Source organism: Magnolia sinica, chromosome 15, assembly GCF_029962835.1.
Source record: "Magnolia sinica isolate HGM2019 chromosome 15, MsV1, whole genome shotgun sequence".
NCBI classification, from domain to species: domain Eukaryota; kingdom Viridiplantae; phylum Streptophyta; class Magnoliopsida; order Magnoliales; family Magnoliaceae; genus Magnolia; species Magnolia sinica.
In genome coordinates, this window is record NC_080587.1 from 54,708,018 (window position 1) to 54,720,502 (window position 12,485).

The 12,485-nt window shown below is 38.2% G+C and overlaps 1 protein-coding gene across 11 annotated transcripts in view; it reads left to right on the forward strand.

The window, feature by feature from the left end:
- The first annotated feature begins 4,709 nt into the window (after positions 1-4,709).
- Positions 4,710-12,485, forward strand: part of LOC131226715 (NADPH-dependent diflavin oxidoreductase 1-like) — a 112,863-nt gene continuing 105,087 nt past the window's right edge. For 5 of the 11 annotated variants that reach the window (XM_058222360.1, XM_058222366.1, XM_058222363.1 and 2 more), the window contains exon 1: positions 5,179-5,256. Coding sequence is in view for 6 of the 11 variants with exons in the window: in XM_058222356.1 (XP_058078339.1) it covers positions 5,119-5,256 (138 nt within the window). In the remaining 5 variants the exon portion in view is untranslated. Of the gene's footprint in view, positions 4,911-5,116; positions 5,257-12,485 lie in introns of those variants that run through there. The other 6 variants (XM_058222356.1, XM_058222359.1, XM_058222357.1 and 3 more) reach the window with 6 other exon arrangements.

Below are 12,485 nucleotides of genomic sequence, written 5' to 3' on the forward strand. Positions count from 1 at the left end.
TACTCAACCGTGCGACCATGTGATGTATGAATGGACACTTAACTTGGCGAACTTGTGATATGTGCATGGTCCCTTGATCATGTGATTATGTGATGTTTAAATGGCCCATAAATCATGTAAAATTATGATGTCTATGTGGCCCGTAACCAAGTGAAATTGTGATGTATGTATGGCCATTTAATCATGTGAAATTGTGGCGGATGTATGGCCACTAAACCATATTGAAATCATGATGAATATGCAGCCACTTAACCTTATGAATATGTGATATATCTATGGCTGCTTAACTATGTGAAATTGAGTTGTATGTGTGGCCATTCAACTATGTGATCATTGATGCGGGTGTGGCCACCCAACTATGTGAAATTATAACACACACACACACACACACACACACACACACACACACACATATAACCATTTAATCACATGAGCTTGTGATCCTTATGTAGCCACTCAATCCTATGAACTTGTAATGTATGTGTGGCTACTTAATCGTACAATCATATGATGTGTGTGTGACCACTTAACCTTATAAAATTGTAATGCTCAATGGCCACTTAATTATGTGATTTTGTGCCTATTTTACTCACGATGTCCAACTTAGGTTTATACCTTAGTGTACATACTATATACACATTATCCAGCCATGCGACCTACCTGTCATATATATATTTATGCATGTTGCTCAATCAATGGAGCCTACTTAAGGTATATGTCATAACCATGATGTCCTTCTATTTAACCTTATGCCCATCTTATGTTTATATTCCCACTGCATTAGGCCAGCTAAAGCAGCCTGCATATTTTCACCATACTAGATCCTAATAAATTTGCAGGCGTTGGCTCTAAAGAACCATATAAACTCAATTAGATGCTCTTAATACGCCAACAAACCAACTTGATCACCTAAAGCTTGTGCCTAACCAAGTGATCTGTCAATCTAAAGCCAAGATCTAGGGGACCCATCATAAATTAATCAAAATAACTAGAGCCTTAATGAAGATTCATTTAAAACCAACACAACTAACGATTTAGATTATGACTATCCTATGTGCCTAACCCAAAATTACCAAAGTACCATTATAACCTAAGAATTAATGGTTGAGGATAAATATGGCTAAATCACCACTTTCACTAAACTTGTAATGACCAAATCATAAACATAAGTCATCCTGACCCCACACATTATACACAAGCTACCTCACTTCCCAAATCACCCTATAAATGATTGAATTTACCAAACAAATTCTTGACCACTCGTTAGTGAGCCATCAACTAGAAAGTTATAGAAAAGCATTCATTTTAGTGGGCTTGACATTATAAATGGATCAAACAGATAAGATCGTAGGCCAAATTATTCAACTAGGAGCTATAAGTAGGCATGTGAAGCTGTGAGAAGAACTTATCTGAAAATAGAAACTTTTTAGATGTTTTGCAAATGAGGAAGTTAGTTATACTATTTTGAAATTATTTAATGTTGAGAACTTCAGACCATCGGATCGCGATCAAATCGTGGCTACTAACTTAACTAACACTCTATAGATAATCTTATAGCCGCGACCCCGATTGATATTCTGCCATCATTGAATCGATTCCTTAGCCGTATTCGTCAATCGGCACGACCAAAATGTGAATTGAGCATCACCTTGCATAGATCGACATCTAGAGTAGTTATTTTATGGCTAGAATTTGTCAGATCAATACAAAATGTGTCCCAAAAGCTAAGATCAACCACTCCTTGTATTAACAAGCCATTAACCTCATTTCTAGTGCATCCCAATACCTCGAAATGACTATAAATACGCTTTTCTAATGCCCTTCTCCCCATATGATTTTTTAAAATAAATTAAAAATTAGGGAGTATTAGTGAGATGGAGAGTGAATTGAGAGAGAGCGCGAGCTTAAATTGAGGTTTTGTACTAGAAATGAGGGGAGTTGCTTAAATCCTACCATCGGACCTGCCAAATTCTCCAATTCCAACTATTAAAGCCTAATTGGAGGTAATCTAAATAATGTTGTAAATTTAGCTTGTAATATAAATTTCTCTAATATCACTTGTAGTTGTTTGAATTGAAAATATAAAAACTTAGGGTATTCCCTACTCCTTGATTTTAGAGGTACCTAAACTAGAAGAATCTCAATATAAGGTGATGACTACTTTTTTTCAAATTATTATCTATCAATATCTAATAGCTACAGTTGGTGACAATTGAAATTACGTGGAAATTGCCAATGTTACCGATGTTGGAAAAGATGTAATATGGAAGTGGGGATTGAATGTCTGCCATTGAAACCCCTTTAGGGTTACAAAAGTTTTAGATCCATATGATATTTGTTTTTCCTCTTCACTCGGGTCTTTGTGAACTTATAAACAAATTGGATGGAAAATAAACATTATGGTGGGGCCCACCAATGTTTTAACGGTGAGAATCGTTATCGTGCTTCTATTTGTGGTGTGGTCTAGTTGAGCTTTGGATATGATTCATTTTTGGGCTCATGCTCTAAAATGATATCTCCGAATGGATGAACTGTGTGGATATCATAAATACATCATTTTGGGGCTATGTAACTTTGATATCATTTGAACCGTTTGTACAACTCGAGAAGTGTTAGCGCTCGTACGACACGTACCCACATCAACTAGATTGGTGGTCTGTGGTACACCAGCTAATCCGCTTTCGTGGGATAGGTACAACTAGAGCGCAATCACATTTTTGTGCAAAAACATGGGAGTTTAGCCTCAGGAACGAAAGACGAGCAACATCCCAAGAAAAGAAAATGAAAGACCTTCTCGTCCTCTTTTCTTCCTTTGACATCTTTAGCCCCAATTCTATTAGCAATTATCTTAAATTTAGGGCCTGTTTGGATGCCTGTAAGTTCTTTTAAGCTATAAGTGACTTACTTATAAGTCACTTACAAGTAAAAGTTACTTATAGGTAACCTGTTTGGTTGTAAGCTATAAGTCACTTGCAGGTAAATTAGTTTGTTTGGGTATCCTGTAAGTTACTTACAGGTAAAAAATTGTATAGTCATATCGAGCAAAACTTGGATTAGAAAATTGTTTCAAAATGTTATGATCATATAAAAATGCATGGGATCAAATTTGTAATTTTATTAAGCCCATCAAGATGAATATTTAAGCTAATTTTTAGGCCCAATTAATTATTAAGTAAACTATAAAATATCTATAATATGGAACAATAACTTAATTTAAACATTGATAAGAAACTTAAAAGTATTAATAAGTTAAGAAACATTAATCCATCTTGAAATCCGAATTCATTTCACAAATAAATCTAAAAATTAAGGAATTATTAAGTCAAGAAATATATACCATTAAGCATAAATGGTCCATATATAACAAAATCAGAATTATCATTACCGTCCAAATTTTAGAATCCAAATGCATGAAAATAATTAAATAAAAAATAAAAAATAAATGCATTAAAAAAATCCAAGGGAGCATGTTAGGATAAGATCTGTGTGGTCCACCTCAATATTTTATATATATATTCACACACACCCCACACACTCATGCTGGTGGAATTTCACCACCTATGGGTACTCAAACCCTTGACCGGGAGTTGAAACTCGTGAGAATCTGCCACACGAGCAAGAATAAGGACCCAACCCCCCACCTCAATATATTAATAAATAAATGCATATATATTCACACACACCCCACACACTCACGCTGGTGGAATTTCACCACCTATGGGTACTCAAACCCTTGACCAGAAGTTAAAACTCATGAGAGTCTGCCACACGAGCAAGAGTAAGGACCGAACCCCCCACCTCAATATATTAATAAATAAATGCATAAAAAGAATCCATATATGGCCCGCCTTAATATATTAATAAATAAATGCATAAAAATGAGTATACACTCGTTCCATGGTGTTTTTTACTAGAAAAAAACATATCATTTTTTAAAGATAAATCGGAAGCAACACACTATGTAAGTAGCATACTCTGGAGGTGCACCCACCCTCTACTCATCTAGATTATATTTCTGGTGCGAGCAACTAATGAATGGATCATGAATAAAGGTAACCTCCGTCAAACAAACCAGCCATCCTGTGAGTGTACATTGTACCATTGTATATATACCTGAGGACATTTTTTACTTTAAGCTATTCACAGAGTTTACTATTAAAATGGACTGACGGGGTGGATCAAATGCATAATTCACGGTGGATCAATCCTTCTGTCGAAATGCTCGGCTGCGCACGAGTTGGCACAAGTTCTTGTGAGAACTTTTTTGAGAACTCATAATATATGATGTTCGTCCAAAATCTGAATCGTCCAAGTGATGAAGCACCCCATGACACCTTAGGCCCAACTTTTACATTGATCCAAAACTTTCGTGGGCCATGGTAAAAGAAAACAGTCTCTCTTGATTTTCATCTCGCTTTTCTATGGCCCACCAGAGATTTAGATCAGGGTGAAAATTAGTCCCGGGAGGTTTAATGTGATGTTTCATCACATGGACCGTTCGGATTAGAGGCCCATGACACGTGTGGAAAGGTACGCACGTGCGCACGTGCACAGGTGAGCATGCCTATGTACGAGTGACACCTAATCCACTCCCGTTTTCAAAGCAGAAAAAAGGAAACATTGCGATCAAACCCTACCGTTCGGGAGGAGTAGAGAAGGAGGGCGGTCCTTGCAGACAGAGAGAGATTGCACAGAGAGAGAGAGAGAGAGAGAGAGATTGCAGAGAAGGAGAGTGCGTTTCTCCATCTTCCCTTCTTTTTAAAAATCTGACCGTTGTTCCTGTAAGTGGCTTACAGGGAAGTGACTTCTCACCCCCATCGCCCTGCAGTTTTTGGGTAGATTTGCCTGTAAGTGACTTACAGGCTGTAAGTTACTTACAGGTGAATTTTCTCCCCCAAACACCACCACAGGTGTATTTTTCTTTCATCTTTTCTTTTCTTTTCCAGGAATTCTTTGAAAGAGGAGAATATGTTTTTCTCTTTGCACTGTATTTTGCTTTTCTAAGATCAGAAGAAGCTTCTGTTTTCTTGTTCAAATTAGATCTTTTGCATAATGATAGTATCTGATTATCGAAGTGAAGTATTTGCTGATTTTTTTTTCTCTGAATTATCGGAAGTTATGGAAGAGAAGCCACGGCTGCTGATACTGTACGCTTCGCAGACCGGAAATGCTTTGGATGCAGCAGAACGTGTTGGGCGTGAGGCGGAGCGCCGGGGCTGTCATGCCTCGGTCCTCTCCATGGATGAATTCGATTCTGTAAGATTGGAAAACTCCTCTTTTTTCTTTTTTGAGTCGTTTGATTATCATGCAAAGCATGACGATTTGCATTTGCAAAGGACTATTGATCCAAACTATCCAAATTGTGGGCCCCACTGTACATGAGGTGTAGCCCTGTAATTGGATTCATTGGTAAAGCTTGATACATTTGTTTGTTGAATTTGGACCCCTGATTTTATCTTATTAGCTCTTCTCTTGATGGTCACCACCAGCCACTTTAGAATTATCCGTTTGGTTTAAATTTTGGTCTATGATCCATCTTCACTGCGTTGCATGATTTGGACAGTCCAAGGTTCCAGATAAGGTCCAGTTTTGCATGATTTTATGAATATACAACAATGGACACAATAGGTGGTTTGTGAACCATAAATCAGCGGAAAATGTGTAAAACAGTGGCAGGTTGTATGCTGGAATTCATACAACAGTTGTCATGATTTCAAATAAATAACTTGGTAAATTCACTTGGGAAAATGTGTACATGAGATGGTGGACAGCAAGCATGATTTAGTGTACAGAATTTCGACTTAGAAGCGTGAATTTGTGGCCATTTTTATCTTATTGATGCACTGCAGATCTAGGCAGGTTGGACACTGATTGTCAGGTCCAGATTGGCATTTTTGAATGTTGTTTTTATGGTCCAGAATTAGACCCTTTTGATGTCCAACGAATGGCTCAATTATGGTCCGCTTTGGACGTCGGATCACTGGTCCGAAATGGGCCACTTTATACGTTAAATCAAAGTTCACTGCAGGCTACCAACCAAATGGTTGTCATTCAATCTTTGCGATTCAGGATATTGCACATAGCGTGAATGGTATGTATAGATGAAATCATAGAGGGCCATATATGTATGGTGGAGATGCAGACAGCTTGATATACATCAAAGTTCAATGGTAAACAGAGTTGCTATTGGGTGCACCATATTATTTAAGAGGTTTGTTCTACCCACCCATGTGTATGGCTCAACCTGTTAGCCCATCTATCTACATGTTAGTGAGAGTGGCAGGCTGGCATCCTTTTGCAAGATCATATCTACCCATCAGTCGGAAATCAGGTTCCCTGGCCCAAAATCAGGCCATTCTACTAATCAAGTTGGTCACAGGGACAATCCCTTTTTTTTTTTTTTGTAGGGTTTCTATTTTTCTCTATTTATTTTGTGAATACATAGATTGTATGATTTTTCCATCATATGCATTTTTGTGTGTCGGGACATTGATTGAGTAGAATTTTGATGATTTGTGACTGTCGGCTAGATGAACTGTATGTAATGGCCCATCACTTGGCGTTAAGAATCTTTCATACCGTGGGGTTGTCAGTGGTGGATTGGACATGCCTAAATTATTTCTTCTGTGGATGATCCTAACTGTCTGATTGAGACCCTGATAAATATGGACCATTGGTCGTGGTTGCCCTTTTTTGTCCGATGGATAGGATTGTCTAATAGGGAAGATATTTAACATGGACCATGGCATGATGGGGTCCGCCATTTCAATGGCTATATTAACCCTTTTGTTTGATGACTGAATTGCCATGGTTTGGATGTGGCAATGTTGTTGGTTGGATTTATAATTATTTCTTTTGAGTGGGATAGTGTGATTCTTCAAGTGGTATAGTGTGATTATAGCTCGACACAAACCGAGCTAGCTCAATTAACTCACTCAACTCGGCTCGGATAAGTTTGACTCGACTCAGATTATAAGCTGGGTTCGGGCCGAGCCGAGCCATTTTATTAAGTTCGAAAATATTTCGAGCTGAGCTCGAGCTGGCTTGAGCTCGACTTGACTTGGCTTGAGGCTTGACTCGGTTCGGCTCGGCTCGATTTTAAATACCTTAAATATATATAATATAATATAAATACTTAAAATATGCACCCAAGCCCCTTTTTCTGTTTTTCCGCCCTAGTCGACCCGAGCGGCTGTCCCTGCTTGTCCGAGCACTAGCAGAGCACCTCGTCCGACCCTAAATCCCAGTAGTCCTTGTCCAAGCGGAGCACCCCATCCGGCCCTTCCTCTCAATCTCTCCCTGACTCTCTCTCTCTCTCTCTCTCCATCCCTATTTGACCACTCGAGCTAGCAAACGCGCCCCCCCCCCCCCCTATTTGGGTGCCCGACTAGTGGGTGTTGATTGATATATATATATATATATATATATATAATCATCAAATTACATTACATGTATTATATAATCGTTTCTTATGGTTCATCCAATAACATCTCCATTTACTGTTGAACTTTGGGGATTAAAAAACTGTGCGTATCCACCATACATGTGGCCATCTATGATTACAATTCAGGGTCATTTGTGTTGGGACCATGTATTTGATATATATTGGAATCATGTGAATTAGAATCACATTTGGCTGTATTTTACATTGACACCAAGGTGGAGCCCACCCAAGGTGGAATGATGTGAATTTGAAACCCAATAATTGCTTATTATTTATTGTTTATTGTTTGTTATTAGATTGTTTATTGTTTATTGTTAGATTGTTAGATTGTTTATTGTTTATTGTTAGATTGTAATGCTTTCATTGCTGTAGTATAGGATAATCAGTTGCCCGTTTGAGGATTTCTATGTTTCCAGGCATGGTTTCATTGTGGTTTTTGAGGCATAGAAGGAAATCCTTAAATTGTCCCTTTTTTGTACAGTTTAAGGTTAGATAGATTGGAATGCTTTCATTTAGTTTAATTGAAATGCATACGCTTGTTTCAGTTCATGTCTCTGTTTTTCTCTTAATATATTTCTTGCATTTATTTTTGTTGTCTAATATCCACACTTTATGTGGACACTTGACGTGAGAATCAAATACAAGATCAATATTTCTAGAGAGAGAAGAGATATTGCTGGAATTTTGGTATGACATTTAAATTGGAAAATAAAAGCATTACAATCTAACTTTGAATGAGTGACTGATTTAGACAATTAAGCAAGTATAGCCTATATAAAATCATTACAATTTATGGAGTGTAGATAATTTCTTTCCATGAGGTCCAAATTGTAACTTCTCATATCCCGCTCTACTGTAAAGTTGACGCCACTTTGTTTTGATAAATGTTTAAAATTAGTTTCTTATCTTTATATTTATAAATAACTAGTGAGGAAGTCCCAACTACTTCTGGTGTTGGTGTGTCAGCCATATCTCCTTTTATTGCGGAGGGATGAGTGTCTTCAACTTCAATTAAAGGAAAGAAAAGATCAATAGTATGAGATGACTATGGAAATTAGATGCGTTCATTGCAAATCATTATACACTAAGCATCCTGGGGGGACAACTACTCATTTAAACAGACGTAGACAAAGTTGTTCAAAGAGACCAATAAGTTTGAAGGGGACGACTCTTAAGGTGTACTTTCCATTCATAAGTTTGACAAAGAGAAGCTGAAAGAGTGGTATAAAAGATTAGTGATTGTTGAAGGAAAATCCTTTAGAATGATAGAGAGCAATGCTTGCATAGGATATAGTAAATTCTTTAATCCTCATGTTGAGAAGGCCTTTAGTGTCACTGTTAAGAGAGTGTATGATGAAAAGACAAAAATGAAAGTAGTTTTGGCATCGATTTACAAAATAAGTTTGACTTCTCATTTGTGGATGGCGTCCAATCAAAGAAAGGGATGCATTTCATTAACCGCACACTACGTCGATGAAGATTGGAAATTCTGTAAGGTAATTTTGAACTTTCGCCACCTTCTTCATCCTCATACTGCTTTAGTTATTCCAGATCACATCTACGGTTTACTAGAGTGGGGCATTGAAAAGAAAATCTTTTCAATAACTTTGGATAATATATTTGTAAGTGACAGTGTAATTTCCTTTTTACATAACCAGTTCATGGCAACCAGAAATTTGTTTTTTGAGAGAAAAATATTATAGGTTAGGTGTTGTGCTAACATACTAAACTTGATTGTATAAGAAGGGTTGAAAACAATTGACCCCGCTATAGAGAACATAAGAGAGAATGTAAAATACATAAGGAGGTCACCTTCAAGATTGAGTACATGGAGTGATATAATCCAACAGTTGAATGTGAAATCCTAAAAAAACGTTGAAGTTAGATATATGCATACGTTGGAATTCGACTTTTGAAATGTTGGATTCAGTTATAGAATTGGAGCTTGCATTTCCTGAATATGCGTCATGTGATATAACGTATGCTTAGTTGCCTACTGAAGGTGATTGAAGTAAATAAAAACAAGTTCAAAGGATCCTGAAAGTTTTTTTATGACTACTCTAAGATTTTTTTTGGAAATAAGTATCCTACCGCAAATTTATTTCTTCCGTCTCTTCAGAAGATTGAGGAAGCCCTAAAAAAGTGTGCCAGTAGTAAGGGTATGGATTTTCTACAACTTATGGCAATTGATATGCAAATGAAGTTCGATAAGTATTGCAGCACATGCCATTTGTTAGTGGCCTTAGCGGTTGTTCTTGATCATCAGTGCAAGATGGGCTTAGTTATGTTCATTTTTATAAAGATTTATTTTATTGAAAGGGCGGTAACTGAATCCTCCAAGGTTCGTGACGCAATCAAATAATTGTACACTTCATATGTTTCTACTTTACCCATAGGCACAACAGGTGGTAAAGAAGTTAGAGCTCTAGGTGTTTCTATAAGCAATAACAATGTGCTTGGTGAATATGTCTTAGCACAAGAAGAAGCAGACAATCAGACAAATGAATCATAGCTATACTTGTATCTCAAAAAGCTAATCGTAAAGGTGTTTAGACTCGGACTTTGATATTTTGAGATGGTGGAAGATGAGAGTCAGTGAATCAAAATACCCTACACTATTCGGTGATGGCATATGATATATTGTCAAATCCAATTTCAACAGTGGTATCAGAATCCATTTTTAACACGGGGAGTAGGGTCGTGAGCAAGCATTGAAGCTCACTTTCACTAAAAACAGTTGAAGTATTAATTTGTACATAAGATTGGTTGTGTCCGGTTTGGGGAGGTAGTAGTTTTAATATTGAGGATGGGGATGAGAAGGAGATCGAGTCTCAAGACGAGACTGCACTTGCAATAACTTCAGCTTGAAGGAGGCCATAAATTATTGTTAATCTGTTGAAAGTGGTGTACTGTGTACTTGAATGCATTACACATCTAAAGAATTGCAATGACTTTTATTTCATTTTCTTTCATTATGTTAGTACCCTATTTTGTCTATAACGTGTCTGTGTGTCTTTGAGTTGGTATAGAGAGACTTTTAAGCTTTGTTGTTTCGACAGACACCCTTGTCGGTTCGATCGACTTGTGGGCAACTGCCAACAGACTGAGCCCGTGTTTTGTCGGTTCGACTGACAAAACGCGGTTCGACCGACAGACTTCAACAATCACCAATCTTTGTGGTGTCGGTGTGATACGCACATTTTCTTACTATGCTTTCGTCAAAACATATTTCATCATTGCTTTTGTTTATCATATTGCAGTCTTTTGTTTCGCTTTTACGTCAAGTTGTTCGTTTCTAATTTTTGTTTGATTTATAACTGTGCCAAAATACTAATTTTTCTAAAACATGGAGTGTAGATATTTCGTCATTTGACCCATCGACTAACGTTTGGGACTACAGTTTCCTAGTCCACTCCCAAAGGTCTAGAGAAATGAAGATTGTGTCATTTGTGTGGGGGAAAGCTTGTTAACAAAACTAATTGGCTTAGATTACACCTAGCATGTCGGGGTGGAGATGCAAAATTGTCCAAGGAGGTCCAACTTCTTTTTTAGGCCCTTTTAGATTCAAATAAGAAACCTTTCACCTCATCCAAACCTTCCACAGGAGTTCTAATGGGCGAAAGTTCTGATACACGAAGAGTAGGGAGTCAGAGAACTACCAAGGAAGAGGAAGAAGAGGAAGCTAGATTATTAACATTGGAAGAAAAACAATTACAACTCGCCTTAAAACGTAGTATGTAAGAGGCTTCTAAATATCAACGATATCCTCCATAACAATATGATGTCGAAGTAGGATTGAGCACGAGCAAAAGGAAGAAGAGTAACAAAGCATCCAAGTTTCTCTCTACTCTCAGTGCATTTTACATGGTGTCGGGTACTTCGTATAAATCCGCTCGTAAAGAAAGCTTGAAAAATCTAGTTCAAATTATACAAGAGCACGATGAAAAACTCTATCCATCTTCTGATTTAGGAGAGGTGAGGGGTACCTCTATGAAGATTTACATAACAGCGCGAGCTCGGCAAACAAATTTCCTGTAGTAAAAAAAAGACAGAAACGCATCTAAGATGAATAAGACGCGAAAGTGATGGATCCAGTTCAGATGCAGGAGGTAACTATCATGGGCACGACTATGGTTATATGCCAGGAAGGCACTCCTATGGAAGATATTAAGTTGATGTTGTGATCATTGTAAGTTTGTAATATTTTCACTTCTTTGTTTGTAAGTCGTCTTTGATTTTATGCATTGGAATTAATGTACATATATTAAGTTGATGTTGAACTCGAACTCGACTCGACATCTCGATCTCGAACTCGACTCGAAAGCTCAAACTCGAACTTGAACTGGGCTGGAGTTGGCTCGAGTTGCTGACTAAACCGAGTTGGCCAGTACGGCTCAAGGACTGAGCCGAGCCGAACTCGAGCTGAGCCAAGCTGTGCCAAGCTCGACTCAGTTCGGCTTGGTGTGAATATACTATTATACAAACAACATAGCTTTTGTCTTTTGGTTTCTCTAGATTTTGTCATGAGTATGGCCCATGTGGCTTTGTTTTGGCTAAAGTAGCGACTCCTCTCAACCATCCACATGGATGAGATACGGTAACACAACTAATGCAGGGGCATTTTCACACTGGGCTTAGAGTGGGGTCGCCTATGGGATGCAGGGGCACACTCGGGGTGGGTGACCCATGTGATTTGGGGCCCACAGGGGGGTCTCGTGTTCGAGACTCCTCACCAGGGGTGATTAATGCGCATTTCACACCGGGCTCGAGTGGTGTAGCCCGTGGGATGTGGGGACACATTCGGGGTGGGCGACTCATGTGATTTGGGGCCCACGAAGGGGGTTCGGCCGAGGTCCTAAACCCATGAGATGTGGGGCCTGGGCTATGAGATAAAAGGATTAATTCACCACACTCTAACAGTTTGAGCCTTTAGAGCAAGTGGTTAATTATCCTGCATCAAATTGGTATCAGAGCTTAGGGTTCTTGTTGGGGAATACATCACATATTTAGGGTTTAGTTTGTTTCAGTCCTTCATGCATCC